General features: G+C 36.4%; 2 protein-coding genes across 9 annotated transcripts in view; one reads left to right on the top strand and one right to left on the bottom strand.

Moving 5' to 3' along the window:
* GYG1 (glycogenin 1) overlaps window positions 1-6,841 on the top strand; it is a 36,614-nt gene extending 29,773 nt beyond the window's left edge. The window contains exons 6-8 of one of the 3 annotated variants that reach the window (XM_008008773.3): window positions 3,042-3,261; window positions 5,657-5,707; window positions 5,968-6,838. In XM_008008773.3, coding sequence (XP_008006964.3) covers window positions 3,042-3,261; window positions 5,657-5,707; window positions 5,968-6,141 — 445 coding nt within the window. In that variant the 3' untranslated portion in view covers window positions 6,142-6,838. Of the gene's footprint in view, window positions 1-3,041; window positions 3,262-5,656; window positions 5,708-5,967 lie in introns of all 3 variants that reach the window. The other 2 variants (XM_008008774.3, XM_008008776.3) reach the window with 2 other exon arrangements.
* Window positions 6,842-9,275: 2,434 nt separating this feature from the next.
* The window catches only part of HLTF (helicase like transcription factor), a 56,448-nt gene continuing 48,276 nt past the window's right edge, over window positions 9,276-17,447 (bottom strand). For 4 of the 6 annotated variants that reach the window (XM_008008767.3, XM_008008770.3, XM_008008769.3 and 1 more), the window contains exons 23-25: window positions 17,238-17,418; window positions 14,048-14,128; window positions 9,276-11,505 (exon numbers count right to left, since the gene is read on the bottom strand). In XM_008008767.3, the coding sequence (XP_008006958.3) occupies window positions 11,353-11,505; window positions 14,048-14,128; window positions 17,238-17,418 (415 nt within the window). In that variant the 3' untranslated portion in view covers window positions 9,276-11,352. The remainder of the gene's footprint in view (window positions 11,506-14,047; window positions 14,129-17,237; window positions 17,419-17,447) is intronic. The other 2 variants (XM_008008768.3, XM_008008771.3) reach the window with 1 other exon arrangement.

Genomic DNA, 17,447 nt, shown 5'->3' with positions numbered 1-17,447 from the left:
TCTGAAAATCCCACCTGCATTCATTGCTTTGGAATTTCAGTAGCCCTTAATGTCAGTACTGCCCTGATAGCCCCAACTTGTCACCTTGCTTATTTTTATGCAGATAACCCATCTTCCTGTTTGAACAAAAGCCTTTTGGGGCCACACAGTGAGCATAGTGCCATATGCATAACAGTTGCTTATTTAATCGATAGCTTTATCTGTGTACAAATTTGGGCATCAAACTTTACTCCTACTCTTTTTATCCTTTTATAACAGTTGCTTATTTAATCGATTGCTTTATCTGTGCACAAATTTGGGCATCAAACTTTACTCCTACTCTTTTTATCCTTTTAAGGATTAAATAGAGCAAGAGTGTTGTGTGTGTTATATATACTATGTGTATAAAATAAAGAGTAAGCTTGGGGATACCAAATATCCTCTTCATTTATCAGAAGAAACAAACCATGGAATGATCAATTAACCTTAAGAGGAAGGAGCTTTACAAATAGGCTGTATTTTTCTTGCATGCTTTTTGGAGCAGCAGCAGCATGGTAGGATGGTAAGTGCTCATGCCTTAGAGGTAAAACCATGTCATACCCCATCTCTAACACTTAATAGTTGTGTGACCTTGGGCATCTCACTTCAGTCTCTCACAGCCTCAGTTAACACATTGGTAAGATTTACCTTGTAGAAATATTATTCCCCATCATGTCCTTAAAGAATTTGGTCTCCAAATATAGTAAACTCTGATGATAGCTTTTTAACCAGTTCCTAAGTTTTTTTTTTTTTTAGATAAACTTTAGGGGATAGGAAGGGTTACATGAGTTTGTATTATTTTGATCAGTATATCATGCTCACGTATCTTGGTTGTCTGTAGTATAAATCTACTGAAATCTAACACTTGAGCCCAGTACCTGAGGTTCTGTCCCATTTTACTTTTCTTTCCCTACTCAAAGCTTCCTCTTTGGCTCTCACAGAGGATACCTGGTCAAGCACACAGGTGCTCACCTGATACCTGCCGTTGCCTGCCTGGAATTCCCTACATTATCATCAGCTACCCAGATCACATCTGCTGTATAAGCTTCAAGTCACATCCCACTATCTTAGCACCTCTGCTCCCGCTGCAGCTGGATAGTGCCCTTCCTGCTGTGAATTCCTGAGCACTCACTGTTCCTATTTTTGCTTTGACTCTTGTTACATTCACATTTGTTTTTTGTTTTTATATATATAGATTTCCTCCCAGCTAGAACAGGACCACACTTTACTCCTACTCTTTTAAAGATATTCTTTATTGTGAAATGGAGCATATATACAAAAGAATACATATTTAAAAATGTGTATTGTTTAAAAATGTCACCCAAGTTAAGACATAGAACCCAACCAGTGCCTTAGAACCTCTTTTTGTCCCTTCCCAATGATAGCTTCGCCTTTCCCCCAGAGGTAACCAGCATCATTAAATTTACATTGATTATAGTTTTCTGATCTTTAAACAGTACCTTTTTTCTTGTTTTGCCTTTTTTTTTTCTTTGAGACAGAGTCACCAGGCTGGAGTGCAGTGGCACAATCTCGGCTCACTGCAACCTCCGACTCCCTGGTTCACGGGATTCTCCTGCCTCAGCCTCCCAAGTAGCTGTGATTACAGGCATGTGCCACCACACCCAGCTAATTTTTGTATTTTTAGTAGAGACAGGGTTTCACCATGTTGGCCAGGATGGTCTCCATCTCCTGACCTCATGATTTGCCTGCCTCAGCCTCCCAAAGTGCTGGGATGACAGGCGTGAGCCACTGTACCCAGCCTGTTTTGCCTTTATATAAGTGGAATCGTATATATGTAATTGTTTGACCCATTGCTTTTTTCAACATAAATGTTTTAAAAATTCATCTTTTTGCTGCATGATGTATACAGCTATAGTTCATTCATTTTAGATTGTATTCCATGCTATGAATATAGCAGAACTTTTCCTTTTAAAAAGATGGCTGTATAACTAAAGTATCAGTCATTTTCAACAATAAGCAAATATTTCTTATATGTTGGTGGGTTGGCTAGGACAGCTCTGATGATCTCAGCAGAGTTTGGAGCTAGGCTACAGGTTTGGTCCCGATCTGTTCCATGTTTCTCTTTTCTGGAACCAGCAAGCACTCAGGCATATTCTGCTGGCAGAAGTTATAACTTCTCAGAGGGTGAACAGAAATAAGCATTGCTTCTGTAAGGCACACTGTCACTTCTGCTCATATTGTCTTAGTCAAGTCAAGCCATAGGACACGTCCAACATCAGATGGGAAAGTGTCCTCCCCCGAGGAGGCTGGGAGTAATGTATACTTGCTGAGCAAAAATCTAATACAGACATTTGGGTTGTTTCCAGTTTTTGACTGTTTCAAACAGTGCTGCTGCTGCTGTGAACATTTTGATTATATCTCTTGTTGCACATACACAAGCATTTCTTTAGTGTATATGCTTAGGAGCTGAGCTGCTGGATTGTACAGCATGAGCATTTTTAACTTTACTAGGTAATACCAAATACTTTCCAAGTAGTGTGCCTGTTCTGTCCACAATGGATTGGTGCTTCAGTGTTGCACCGAACCAATACTACATTTACATTTTTTGTATGTATTTAACACACAGCTGAGTAAGTACTTTTAAAAGTATCTGTCTCACAGTGTCACAGTGAACTCAGTTTGATCTTGAACCCTTACTGCAGGATGGAAAGTACGCTGTTAAGGCCATAGAATAAGGAGGCCAAGGCAGGAGAAATCGCTTCAGGCCAGGAGTTCAAGACCAGGCTGGACAACATAGCATGAGCCTGTCTTTACAAAAAAAAAAAAAAAAAAATTAAACATTAGCTAGGCATGGTGGCCTGTGCTACTCAGGAGGCCTAAAGGTGGGAAGTTAGAGGCTGTAGTGAGCTAGCATGCTACTGTACTCCAGCCTGAGTGAGAGTGAGACACTCTCTCTTAAAAAAAATAAAAAGACAGCTACAGAAAAGTGCTGCTAAGTGCTGCTTATCTTTTTGTCAGTACTCAGAATCCACTAACTGTTTCAACTTGCGTTCACTTGGCAGGTTTGGTGCAAGTGCCAAAGTTGTGCATTTCCTGGGACGAGTCAAACCATGGAATTATACTTATGATCCCAAAACAAAAAGTGTCAAAAGTGAGGCCCATGATCCGAACATGACTCATCCAGAGTTTCTCATCCTGTGGTGGAACATCTTTACCACCAACGTTTTACCTCTGCTTCAACAATTTGGCCTTGTCAAAGACACCTGCTCATATGTAAATGTGGTAGGTTCTGTTTCTTTTCTTCAGATCATTTAATGCTGCTTTTTAAAAAACTTGTTGTATCAATAGAGATGTGGAATATTTAGCAGCATTTTAAACAGAGATAAATAAAATTTTGTGGAAAGAAAATGGTAACCATCTTAGAGGGGAGAAACATTCCCAGCAAGAAGTAGCAGAAATAAACTGTGTGGCAGATTTCTTTAGATCCGAGAACATAGTTTTTAAAGAATTTTCTATATATACCCGTATATTTTAACTCTAGAATTCTTAGCCCATTCTCCTCTGAAAAGATTTTTAGATTTATCCTAAAGTAGTGGTCTATAAAAATAACACCCCATTGAATGTTTTAGGAACTGCAAACATTTAGATGTATCTACTTTATATTTGCCATCTGCTTAGAAGAATGTGTTTTCCGTGAAAATCACAATATGAACATACAGTAAATACTTTTGTAGGATTATTTTTATTTCCTACGTTTGTACTCCTAAGATTACTATAGGATCTTGAAAAAGAAATATCTTTGTAGGAGGGAGATGACATGTTAACATTTATAACAACCCTGTTTAGCATATTTTCTGACTTTAAAGGTCTTCTCTGAGGTTTGTTCTTATGAAAGAATTGGAGAAGGATGAGGAATGAAACTGTTACATATTCAGATATAAATAAGAGAACAGAATGGGGAGATTATAAGAGATTATTCGCTTTTCTGTGGTACAGATTTTAGCCATTTCACTTACTAGCACTTACTAAGATATAGAAAGGAGAAAAGGAGAAAGAACTAACACTTGCATTCTTACTCTGAGTGCTTTATATGGATCATGACATAATATTTGTACAGCAGTGGTCCCCAACCTTTTTGGCACTAGACACTGGTTTTGTGGAAGACAATTTTTCCATGGACCAGTATGGGGGATGGTTTTTGGGATAAAACTGTTCCACCTCAGATCATCAGGCATTAGATTTTCATAAGGAGCATACCACCTAGATCCTTTGCATGCACAGTTCATAAGAGTTCATGTTTCTATGAGAATCTAACCACCTCTGATCTGACAAGAGGCAGAGCTCAGGTGGTAATTCTTGCTCACCTGCCACTCACCTTCTGCTGTGCGGCCTGGTTCCTAATAGGCCATGGACCACTACTGGTCTGTGGCCTGGGGGTTGGGGACCCCTGTCATGCAGTACTTAAAACCACCTAGCATATCGTAAATGCTTAATGAAAGTTACCTTTTCTTAACCCTTAAAACCACTATATTAAGTACTATTAGTACTGTTAAGTATATTAAGTATTATTAATATCTCCTTTTATAGGTAAATTAACCAAAGCTTAAAGAAGTTATATAACTTGTCTTAGTTGTGTAACAGACTAGTCAAGTAGCAGAATGGGCTTCAAACCCAGGTCTGAAGAGACTTATCCTTATGAAAATTTGAGATGGACTATGCTTAAAAGTAGCCATCTACAGCCCAGAATTAAGATAGTACCTTTTATGGCAGGTGAAGGGAGAGTTACACTTTAAATGCTAAACTATTTTAAGTTATGTCCAGTGTACTTGGCCTGACCTCAGGGGCTTCTCTTTTAGGGTATAAATTCACAGCCCCCCTATTGTGAACAGAGGACTCTGGAATGCCTCTGTATCATTACTGTTGCCAAGTGCAAGGCAAAGGTAGGACTATCCAATGGAAGGCCTTATGTTGCCTCAGCTATAATGCAATCCTATAGACCCAAACACCTTAAAGTTCCACTGAATTTAAATACATACCTATATGCTTACATATATATGGTAACGAAAACAGATAGTCAAAACACTTTTTCCACCATTTTCTCTGTTAAAAGCAATGCTTGTCTGTATTCATTTACCTTCCTTTTTCTCTGCTAAGATTTCCAGCACCTTTGCACCTTAGTACTTTTTGAAGGATAGCATTGGTAAATTTGTGGTACATGTGAAGTTGATCACCCATCTACATGTAATGAGAATCAAATTTAATGTAGACTAGGTCTGCTTTGTTTGTTGCACATTTACCCTGTTTCTTCTGCAATATGAGGGCTGGAATTACGAACCAAGGAAAGGTGAAGATGGGAATTGAAAGATGTTCAAAACTAAGCAAATTAAATTAACAGAAGCTACAAAGAACAGATGCTACTTGGTAATCCAAATGAATGCTTGAACAAGCAGAGAAGTTTGGTACCTAGTCTCAAACCAGTTTAACTTTCCTTCTTACAATGTGATAACTGAGTATGTGTTGCGGCTCTCTAGTTAGGTTCTTTCTGAAATGTAGCCTGTTGGGGTATCATTTTGTTTAAGTTCTCAACCTTTCAGAGCCCACACAGATTGAGAATTTATCTTGAGACTTTGTGTTCCCTTGCCCATCCATCTTACACTTTCTAATGAACTGTTTGCAGCTTTCAGACTTGGTCTATACACTGGCTTTCTCTTGTGGCTTCTGTAGAAAGGTATGCAGAACTTAAACATTAACCCTAATTACTTTGTTCTCCCAATGTTTTCACTGAGTCAAGAAGTCTTCATTTTGTTAGGAAAAAATCATATAATCTTTATATTTTTGTGTCTTTTTTGTTTGTTTCATGTAATACTTTTCAGTTTTTGCTACTTTGCATGATTCATCTTGGCTTTTCTCACTGTCTTCAGTTTATTGCATTCTTTAAAACAGTTTGATTTTCAGCTCTCATAGAGTCAATTATGCTTTCCTTTCTAGGAAGATGTCTCAGGAGCCATATCACATCTGTCCCTTGGGGAGATCCCAGCTATGGCACAGCCATTTGTATCCTCGGAAGAACGGAAGGAGCGATGGGAACAGGGCCAGGCTGATTATATGGGAGCAGATTCCTTTGACAACATCAAGAGGAAACTTGACACTTACCTCCAGTAGAAACACTGCATTTTTCTGTGAACATATTCACTTCACAAGCCTTGTTTCTGATACTTAGTATCTAGAGCTGGGTTGAAAAAAGTCTGTTACAGTTGCTAGAGGTTTTCATTAAAACTTATCAGATGAGAGGTTTTTTTAGGATAAGAGGTGAGAACTGGGCAAAAGTTGTGAAGCAGCAATTCTGTTATATGGACAGTGTTCTGCTTTATAATCCTATTTAGCTTGTTTCAGAAATTCTTTTGTTGACTGCCAACATACAAAGTAAGGAAAACTCAATATTAAGCTATTAAGACAGCTGTATCAATTTTTAAAATCTGCAGAGCCTGCTTCAAAGTCAGTCACTCCCTTCAGAAGCAGACATGGCACCTGTTCCTTGCTTGCTTGTTGGTTGTGCCTACCTTTCACGAGACCTGAATCTTAGAATTGCCCAGTGCTGCCAGTGAGTGAGTGTAATTCTGCTTTCAGGTAAAGATAAGCTACATTAACACTGCTGAGTGATTCATAAACATATCAGCAAATACCTTTAACCCATTTTATTTCCTGGTCTTAGTGTCTGAAGATGCTCACCAGTTTTCTATGTACAGTAAGGCAGCATGCTAAAATGCTTTTGTTCAGTTCTGTATATTTGAAAATAGCAGCGTGTTCTCTGATGGTTACCTGCGGTGGCACCCTGTACAAAAAATAAAGACTTACTGCTGTATCTTGGTTGTTGAATTAAGGAATCTTACCACACCCTTGAACAAATCTATTAGGGAATTTTTCATAATTTTTGGAATTTGTCATAGTCTTCAAAAAGTGTAGCTTGACATTGGGATATATGCTTTAAAAACTGGTATCTATGATTTCAATCTAATTGTTTTTCTGTGATGGTGATGGATCTGACAGATCAGGACAAACTGAGATCAAACTTACATCGTGTCATTCATACTGCACCTCCCTATTATGGGTATTTAGCTATTTAGAATATTTTAACCTTTAAAGTCATTCCTGTCAGAATCAGTACTGGGTCCAGTGCCTACTAGTGTTGTATCAATTTATAGATCATCCTAGGTTGTAAGAGATGGCAAGCTAAAGAAGGGTAGGATCCAAGATGACCTTTTAAAACTAAAATGAGTGGTCAGAAATGATTCTATGGAAGAAAACAGGACAGTTAACTATGACAGGAAGAAACTTTAGAGGTTTGATTGGGCAAAAGCTGCATAGCTTTTGTGACTTAGCCTTCAAGGTCACCCTCCTTACTCATATTGATGTGAATTAACATACAAGCATATAGACAGCTTAAGTCAAGAATGGTTGGGGCCACCTTGAAGGCTGTTACCATAGGAGCTCAAGAAGAACCTGAGGCTTTACCTAGAGTTATAAAATATTAAATGATAAATGACTTCTGAAAATAAACTAGCTATTTGGACTGGTGAAGAATGAGTCACTATTGATCTTCAAGTACAATGAAGCATTTACTGAAGACTGACTTAAGTGCCTCCATGTGTCAGGTGCTGTGGCACAGAGACTTCTCAAAATAATTTTAGCTAGTTGGAGGTCTTTCTGGCTTCCGAGTCCCTGGTTAAGATTAACAGAAACACAGTCTTCAGATAAAAAATGTCTTATTTTTGTGGACATTCAATATGCATTCAGCGTTTTTTCTATTTACTATCCCGTTCATTCTCTAATTTTTACACAGTAGCATAATGAAGCTCTAAGGTGAAAAGCTGACATAACTTTTAATTTTTTTTTTTTTTTTTGAGACAGAGTCTTGCTCTGTCACCAGGCTGGAGTGCAGTGGCGCGATCTCTGCTCACTGCAACCTCTGCCTCCTGGATTCAAGAGATTCTCCTACCTCAGCCTTCCGAGTAGCTGGGACTATGGGCACATACCACCATGCCCAGCTAATTTTTGTATTTTTAGTAGAGACAGGGTTTCACCACATTGCCAGGATGGTCTCAAATCTCGACCTCATGATCCACCCACTTTGTCCTCCCAAAGTGCCGGGATTACAGGTGGGAGCCGCTGTGCCCAGCCAATTTTAAAATTTCAAATTAGTGGTGAAGGCTATTAACTTTTGGAATCAGAAAGAATGACAAGCTTACCATAAGACATAGCATGTAATGCTGTTCAGTTATTTGGCTAGAAAGTCACTGAACTAAACATTCTTTTCCTTCTATGATCTATGTCTTAAGGTGAAGTATTAACTTTTCCATATAAAGCTATACAAATATTGGAAAATCTTTTCTAGGGAGTCCAGAATACTAAGGGTTACTAGTATGTATAAAGCAACAGTAACTCAAACTCAACAGTAACTTAGTAAAATGTATAAAAAGGCAACAATAACAAGATTTATATTTGCAGAGGTGATCCATATATATTTATCCCCTTGCAATGGTAGGTATGACCTTTGGTTGTAAGACAAACTTACCCACAACAGAGGTCAAATCCACGCCTTTGGAGATTAGCTCCATGGTGGAACGGAGCTATGGTTTATACATAAAGTAAATATTTACCTTAATTCTCCTTATACCCATATTGTCCTGCTGTATAACATTTTGCAGATATTTTGAAGTTAATGTGTTAAAAACTTGAGGTTAAACATTTGAGTTGTTATAAGCCAAACATCAAATGTGCCCTTATATTTTTAATGAAGCTCATCCAAATGCTAATGCATAAATCTTGGCAAGTACTATAAATAAAACAAGAAAAAAATACAGCAATGTATTTGCCATTCCCCAAAACAGCACACACTGCCGAAGATAATTTCATTAGTACTCACTGGTAACAAACTACGTGGGGTTAGTTTCTGTTTCCAATTCTAGAGCTGTAATTTTAAGGACAAAATATACAGTGATTCAGAGTGCTATCTGTGTATATATAGGTATTATCACAACTCCTTTTTTTCTTCCAGTTGAGGAAATTAATTGGGACCAATGTTTTTAGATCAAGCCATTTTAAATAAGCACTCTGATTTCTGAACAAGAATTTCAGCCAGTTAAATTGAGTAAAATAAAGGTAGGATATGAGTACATTATTCTGTTACAGTAATCTTCGTGTACTCTCAATAAAAACGTAACACTTGCAGAGAAAGGTCACTATTAATGAAGGATTTATTTTATTTGAAAATAAAGTCAAAATTATGGCACGAAGGATGGTAATAAACATTTGAAATTTTTATTGATTTTTAAATTTAAAATCCAGTTTTAACCACAAAATTGTTTGAATCACAACTGGTAATACAATGTCTTCCATATTTTTCTAAAGTTATTTTTCTATGTAATAATAAAACAGCATAATAGGAAGTTTTCGTTCCAGTGGCTTTTTTATATATTTATCCTTCTTAGGAAGGACAAATTAAATTTTTTTAATTAAACTTTTAAAATTTAACAACATCTAACAGAACTGTACAAAACAAGACATTTTTTAAACAAATTGCCAAACTTATGAGTGTGTTTTAAAAACAACTTTGTAAATGTCTGGGCAAAGAAGCAAGCTGTCCTCCCTTTACCTTCACAGTGAGTTTGTAAGGCTTTGTCTTTGTAAGCAGGAAGAGTAGATTGTGTTGTTTTTTGCCAAAACCTGTTTATACTTAATCTCACTGAAGTATTGCTATATGGAGAACCCATACTCTGATCAACTTGATTTTTTTGTGTGTAATGCTTGATCTACCAGGTAACTTCCCTACTGCTCCTAATGCCAGTGGGCTAATCCCAAATTACTATTCCACTATCATCCATGCAGAAAGGTCTTGGTTTTGATGAAAATCAGCCCGTTCCTTACCTGCTACCGCCTCAAAAAGGGACCAGGAAGATTCTAGCTGGCTAATTCACTGTTCCCTTTGAGCAAGAAAACAGGGCACAGGGAGAAAAGGACTTAGATGGTGAGAGATTTGGCATATATCTTCAATGTGCGCCCTATAACACAACATTGTCTCTGATCTCATCTTTCTATCAAATCACTTCCAACACTCCAAGTCAAGTCTCAGGTATTGTTACATCTGTATCATCAAACATGAAGCTTCTCTTGTTAGAGTAATTAATCTTTCTTTGGATTAAAGTTTCCCTTTGAAATAAAACCACCTACCTAATCTGACTGCTGAATTTCTAGCTTGTTTGTTTTAAATATGCTCAGGAGTCAACCCAGAATTCTGCAGCAAATAAGTTTGCTTATTAACAAAAAAGTAAAAAAAAAAAAAGACAGTCTCTACAGATAGATGTAAGGATGAATTATTTAAGTTCAAAATTAAATTCTGATTCTAAACACAACAATTTTTTACATTCAGGATTAAGATGTCTTTAAGAGTTGAAACGACTTTGGAGATCATCCAGCCCAACTTCCATCCAGATATCACGCCTCTCACATATAGTAGTCTTCTGAATTATAAAAATTTATAAAGTTACTTCCAAAAAAAGCTACATAAATAAAAATTACCTATTTATAGAAATATCTATTTAGCAGTTCCATAATTTAAAATATTCAAATCAAATTGGGTAGGATTGGTTTGCCTTTCACTCCCACAGACTATATTTACACCCTAGACACAGCAAGTTACATTTAAACAATGAGTGTAGTACTACTTAACTAAAATGGAAAAAATAGTACTCTTAACATAATCCCTAATTTTTTCATGAACGTAAAACTCCAAGTCACGTATGTGAATTATATCTCAATGTAGCTGTAGGAAAAATAAAAACCTGTGCTAACCTGGACTTTGGTCTCATTTAAGATTTGGTTCTGGAATGCAAATACGGTTTTTGAAAGCCCAATAAAATTAATTCTTGTATGGTCTGTATATATTGTTTACAAGGACTACAAGCACTGCATCACAAATTGGAGGCTTTGGTAAATAACTAAGTGTCCAACATAGAAAATAAGTGGTCAAAAGTATAAAAGGTCTGACCTTATTTGAAATACGAAAAAGCTGAGTACTTGGAAGATATATGAAAATACTCAGCATAGATACTATGAAAAGCTAAATAACAAAGTAACCTTTTTTCTCAAAAAATTATTTTAGGCCACAGTATATAAGAGAACTTATTGCTATTTGAAGTTTCATTAAAAATAGGTTCGTATATAGAAGAAATTGTGTCAGTAATACCTCTTCACTAATATAAAACAATATGCCCCTTTTAGAAGACATGTTCTCTAGATCTCATTTCTAAAACTGAATTTTTCTCATTTCTAAAACTTAAGTATCCAATCAAACTGACCTTACTAAAATCCCACAAATTATAAATCAATTAATGTTCTGATTTCATTAATTTTGGCTTGTTTCATTTGGTCAGCATTTGGTTTTTTAGTTCCAAAGGCTCCTGCTGCAAGTTCTCTCTTTTTGTTTTGTATTTTCAGCATATTTTCTTCAACAGAGTCCTTTACAATGAACTTTAAAAAAAAAAAAAAGTTAAATTGGTTAAGTAGTTTTTAAGGCATAAAAAAACTAAATGAACAATTTGCCTAATGGCAAAAACCGCAACTGCTTTTGCACCAAACTATAATAACTCTTTAATAGAATTGAGTTTTGTTTTCTTTACCCAATATGATTTTCTTATATAAAGAATATGGCTGTACAAATAGAAGTTACAGATCACAAGATAAAGCAAAAAAGAAAGGATAAAAAAGCAAACTATATAGGCAACTCTGGAAAAATGACTTCAGCATTATATTAAAAAGGCCATTCTGGCCCGGCGCAGTGGCTCACACCTGTAATCCCAGCACTTTGGGAGGTCGAGGCGGGTGGATCATGATGAGTCAGGAGATGGAGACCATCCTGGCTAACACAGTGAAACCCCGTCTCTACTAACAAATAGAAAAAATTAGCTGGGCTTGGAGGAGGGTGCCTGTAGTCCCAGCTACTCGGGAGGCTGAGGCAGGAGAATGGTGTGAACCCGGGAGGTGGAGCTTGTAGTGAGCTGAGTTCACACCACTGTATTCCAGTCTGGGTGACAGAGCGAGACTCCATCTCAAAAAAAAAAAAAAAAAAAAAAAAAAAAAAAAGGCCATTCCCAGAAATTCAAGAATGAATCTTTAGTATAATTCATAACACTAACAAAGAGAAAAATAAAACATGATCACCTCATTCCTGATAAAAACTTGATTTTAAAATACCCTAACTACAAATGAATGTCTCAACCTTACATATTTAATGTGAAACAATAAAAGTATTCTCAACAAAACAGAAACAAGAATGGTCACTATCTGCTACTATTTAACATTATTTAAGAAGTCCCAATTACTGCCATAACTAAAGTTATATAATAAAATTGTACTGAAATACATAAAAGATCTACATAAATGGAGAAGAGATACTATGTTCCTGTATAGAAACATTCCTTATTTATAAAGAAAGATAGTTCTCAAAAGTAATAATAAATTCAATAAATCTCAAACAAGATATCTTAAATGGGATTTTATAACCAAAATCTAAAGTTCAATTCAAGAGTAATAATAATAACCACCAATACAATTTTCAAAAAGGGTAATCAGAATATTTTACCCTATCAGATATCAAAACTTACTTTAGGAAACCATAGTTGTGATAAGAGTAATACTGCCCTAAGAAAAGGAAAAGAGATCAACAGAATAGAATAGTCTAGAAAAAGACCCAAGTAATATATATAAATTAGTTTATGATAAAAGTGACATTTCACACTAGTAGGGAAAAAGTTGGAATTTTCAAATAAAAAAATAATATGATGTGACAGAACAAATTGTTCTTCATCTGATAAAAGAATAAGCTTAGACTCATGTCACAAATCATAAAACAAAAAATAAAATCTTCCAAAAGAACCATAAGTAAATACAGAATAGTTGAAAAAATGTGAAAATAAAGCCTTCTGTCCTAGGTAAGACCTTAAAACCTCGAACGTATAAAAAAAGGCTGACGTTTTAAATCATAAAAATTTTAAAGCTTTTTCATGACCAAAAAATGCAGTTTAAAGACAAGGAAGAGTATGGGATAAACCATTTTCAACATACATAAACAGAAGATTTAAAGTCAGACTGTATCAGGGAGTCCTTTATACTATAAAACTATTTGCACCATAGCTATGAGCACTGGACAGAAGATACAAATAATTCACAGAAAAAATGTTAATAAACAAGATATGTGAAATATACTCAAGGTTTTAGGTAAATGCAAATTAGAACAGCACTTTTTTGGCCACAGAAGCATAAATTAACAATTTTCATATAAATCCTATTTTGAAACCAACTTGATAGTTAATAAAAATTCTAAATCCAAAATTCTAGTTTTCTTAACTTATCCCAAAGAATTACTTGCATCTATGTGCAAAGATTTATATATAATAATGCTCATTATGGCACTGTTTTTATTAGAAAAAACTTAATGGGTTAAATACGTTATGATGTATCTATAAGGTTTTGCAGAGTAGTCAAATTCAAAGAAAGTAGAATGGTAGTTGCCAGGGGCTGGGGGAGAGGAATGGGAAGCTACTATTTAACGGATACATAGTTTCACAGTTTGAGATGATGAAAAAGGTCTGGAGATAGATGATTGTGACGGCTGTTGCACAACAACATGAGTGTACTTAATGCATCTAAACTGTATACTTCAAAACAGTAAATTTTGTATTTTACCACTATTTTTAAAAATGTGTTCATCTAAATGTACTTCTGAGGTAGTCTCCAATGTACAGTTTTAATGGAAACAAGTATGTTGTAGAATAAAGTATAATCTCATTTATCTTTAAAAGAATGTTTTTAAGGAGATGTACACATAAACATAAATGTATGTACAGAGAAAGGGCCCTTAAACAGCATATATTAAATTATTGAAGGAGGAAAAAGGTGACTTACATTTTGCTCTGCATAATTCCACTGAATCATTATAATAATATATTTGTGCATTACTTAATTGTAAAAATCATATCAACCTAGTCTTAAAATAGTTTGTTTAAAAACTCACTTTTGTGATGATAACTTCTTGCTTCTGGCCAAGTCTATGGCATCTGTCAAAGCACTGATCTTCAGCAGCAGGATTCCAGGCCTAACAAGAACATGGATGAGTTGCTTTATTACTGCCCTGATCTTTGAGTGTTTTGCATTTGTCATTTCATTTCACTAGTATCCATTCATCTTTTTCTGACTGAAAGTTTTCTGCCTGAAGTCAGATACTAACATCACAAATATTCTGGGAGAAAAATCCACCCTCCCAATCACTATAATAGGCATCCTCCCCATACTACTACTTCTAATACCTAATACAGGGCCCGACATATGTGTTAGCACCCAAAATAAGTATTTGTTGATTAATCAATTTCTGGGTTTGGTTTTTTTTTTTCATTTTTAAAAGAATCTATGTGTGCTTAACAGCAGAAAAAGTTTATACATCCTCTTAGGTGACTTAATTTATATGAGAAAAGATGCAATTCTTGGGCCTATTTATAAAAAAGTTTTCTCCCCCTTTTCTGGTTTTCTTTCACTTTCCTCTGTTCATGAAATAAAAGTATTAAAAAAGGGTTTTAAGGGTCAGAAGTCTTAAAAATTGTTTTTTTGATGCAATTTTCTGTATCAGTATTTGGTTAGTTTGACTTTAAAGCTGAGCTAAAAAAAGTACCATAAGCTAATTAACACAGACCTGATCATGAGAATTGTTTTAAGCTAACAAATAAAATGATGGGCTGGGTGCGGTGGCTCACGCCTGTAATCCCAGCACTTTGTAAGGCTGACACAGGCGGATCACGAAGTCAGGAGATCGAGACTATCCTGGCTAACATGGTGAAACCCCGTCTCTACTAAAAATACAAAAAAAATTAGCCGGGCGTGGTGGCAGGCACCTGTAGTCCCAGCTACTCAGAAGGCTGAGGCAGGAGAATGGCGTGAACCTGGGAGGCGGAGCTTGCAGTGAGTCGAGATCACGCCACTGCACTCCAGCCTGGGTGACAGAGTGAGACTCCGTCTCAAAAAAAAAAATAAAAAATAAAAAATAAATAAAATGGTGCAACAATGAAAAGGGAAGAATAACCAAAAAGATACAGAACTCTGGTAAGTGGTTTTTAAATAGTATCATGAATCATGAATTGTTTGGATAAGGATCATTAAATTTTAAATTAAAACTACAAGTGTTTTTTTTTTGTTTGTTTGTTTGTTTTGAGATGGAGTCTTGCTCTGTAACCAGGCTGGAGTACAGTGGTGCGATATACTATATTTTTGTATAGTAGCCATAAAATACTGCAACAAAGGTTTAAAACTTTATCCACAGTACTAAAGCAAGAAAATACAACAGACCAGCCGGGTGCAGTGGCTCACGCCTGTAATCCCAGCACTCTGGGAGGCCAAGGCAGGTGGATCACGAGGTCAGGAGTTCAAGACCAGCCTGGCCAACATGGTAAAACCCCATCTCTACTAAAAATACAAAAATTAGCCAGGCATGGTGGCAGGTGCCTGTAATCCCAGCTACTCAGAAGGCTGAGGCAGAGAACTGCTTGAACCCAGGAGGTGTAAGTTGCAGTGAGCCAAGATCGCGCCACTACACTCCAGCATGGGCGACAGAGCAAAACTCCGTCTCAAAAAAAAAAAAAAAAAAAAAAAAGGGAAATACAACAGACCATACCGTATCCACGATATTCACCCATGAAGGCCTAAGTATGATGACCCGAGTTATAATCTTGCTGAGGATACCCAATCTTACTGAGAAGGATACCCTCAGTGGAGGGAGGAAAAAAGAAGCCTCAGTAAACATATATGCATCAACAAGGTAGCCTCACCCAAGTAACTAAAATTTGTATCTCAGTAGAATTTCTACATGTTAAAAATCTTCTGAGTTTCAGGCAACAAGCTACAACCACAAATCTTAAGTCTGAATGCACAGAAACAGCAGAGGTTGCCTCTAGCCCACATAGTACCCAGTGCAAATTAGAAACTGAATTAGTCCAAGGTCCTTTCAAGCCAAACAGCCCCTTTGTACATGTAGAAAAACATGTTCCTATGTGAAAGCAGGTCCAGGTCACACAGCTTGGTGAGTAAAGTTCAAAGTGAATTTTAGCCTCTGTTCTACCCTTATACCTGTACTACACACAACCACAAGTGACTGCACTGTATCAGGCATTAAAATGTACTCAGAACATTCCATTAATGATCATTTGTTTCTCAAATTGTGATCCTAGACCACCTATACCTGAATCACCTATGACATATGCTAAAAATGCAGCTTCCTGAGTTTAATCCCAGAACGCCTAAGTCTCTAAGTTAAATGCAAAAGAAATTGCATTTACCTAATTTGTATGCACATTAAAGCTTAAGACCACTAGAACCATGATGGTAGTCATTTTGTCTATCTTGTTTATAATTAGATTCCCAGTGCCTATAACAACTGACACAAAGCAGGATCTCATTATTTGTCAGCTGAATGAACCACTACCCTAAAAAGCATTATGGTTAATAGAGATTTATTATAGAAGAAAAGTAGAATAGCATAGCATAATAGTACTTAAATACATGGACTATGATTCTGGTTTTGCCTATTAAACTGTGTGATACTGGGCACATTATTTACTTTTCTGTGCTTCAGTTGCCTCTTCAGTAAAACAGAGCTTTTTTTTCTTTTTTTTTCTTTCAGAGACGGGTTCTTGTTCTGTCACCCAGGCTGGAGTGCAGTGATAGGAACATGGCTCACTGAAACTTCAACCTCCTGGGCTCAAGCAATCAGTCTTTCCGACTCAGGCCTGCAAGTAGCTGGGACTACAAGCACACACCACCACACCCGAGTAACTTTTCTGGTACTTTTTTTTTTTGTAGAGATGGGGTTTTGCCATGTTGCCATGTTGCCCAGGCTGCTCTCAAACTCCTGAGCTCAGGCAATCCATTCACCTTGGCCTCCCAAATTGCTGGGATTACAGGCATGCGCCACAGCGCCTGGCCAAAACACAGCATTTAATAATGGTTATCTACCTCATAAGGATGTTGTGAGGATTTCAGTAAAGTGCTTAAGAGAAAGCTCTTAATCCACATTTACTAAGTTTTTATTATCTATTTCTAAAGTTTGCCTAAGAATATTCACAGTTAATTATAACTACGAAGGTATTTACCAAATTTTTTTTTGTCTATTTTTTTGAAAGAAGTACTAAGATTCTGAAAAAATTTACAAAACTACTTACTGGATCCATTAAAAACACTCGAGAAGCTGCAGACAGATTCAAACCAACTCCACCTGCTTTTAAGGACAGAAGCATTATAGTTGGAGATCCTGCTTCAGTGTTTTGAAAACACTGAATTGATTCAACTCTTTTCTTTTGGGCCATGGAACCATCCAAACGAGTAAACACAAATCCAGAGGCTCTTAATGGGGGAAGAAAAGAGACAAGCAA

The sequence above is a fragment of the Chlorocebus sabaeus genome, chromosome 15, assembly GCF_047675955.1.
Source record: "Chlorocebus sabaeus isolate Y175 chromosome 15, mChlSab1.0.hap1, whole genome shotgun sequence".
Taxonomy (NCBI): Eukaryota; Metazoa; Chordata; class Mammalia; order Primates; family Cercopithecidae; genus Chlorocebus; species Chlorocebus sabaeus.
Note: the sequence above shows the minus strand (reverse complement) of the source record. Positions and strands in the feature narration are given on the sequence as shown.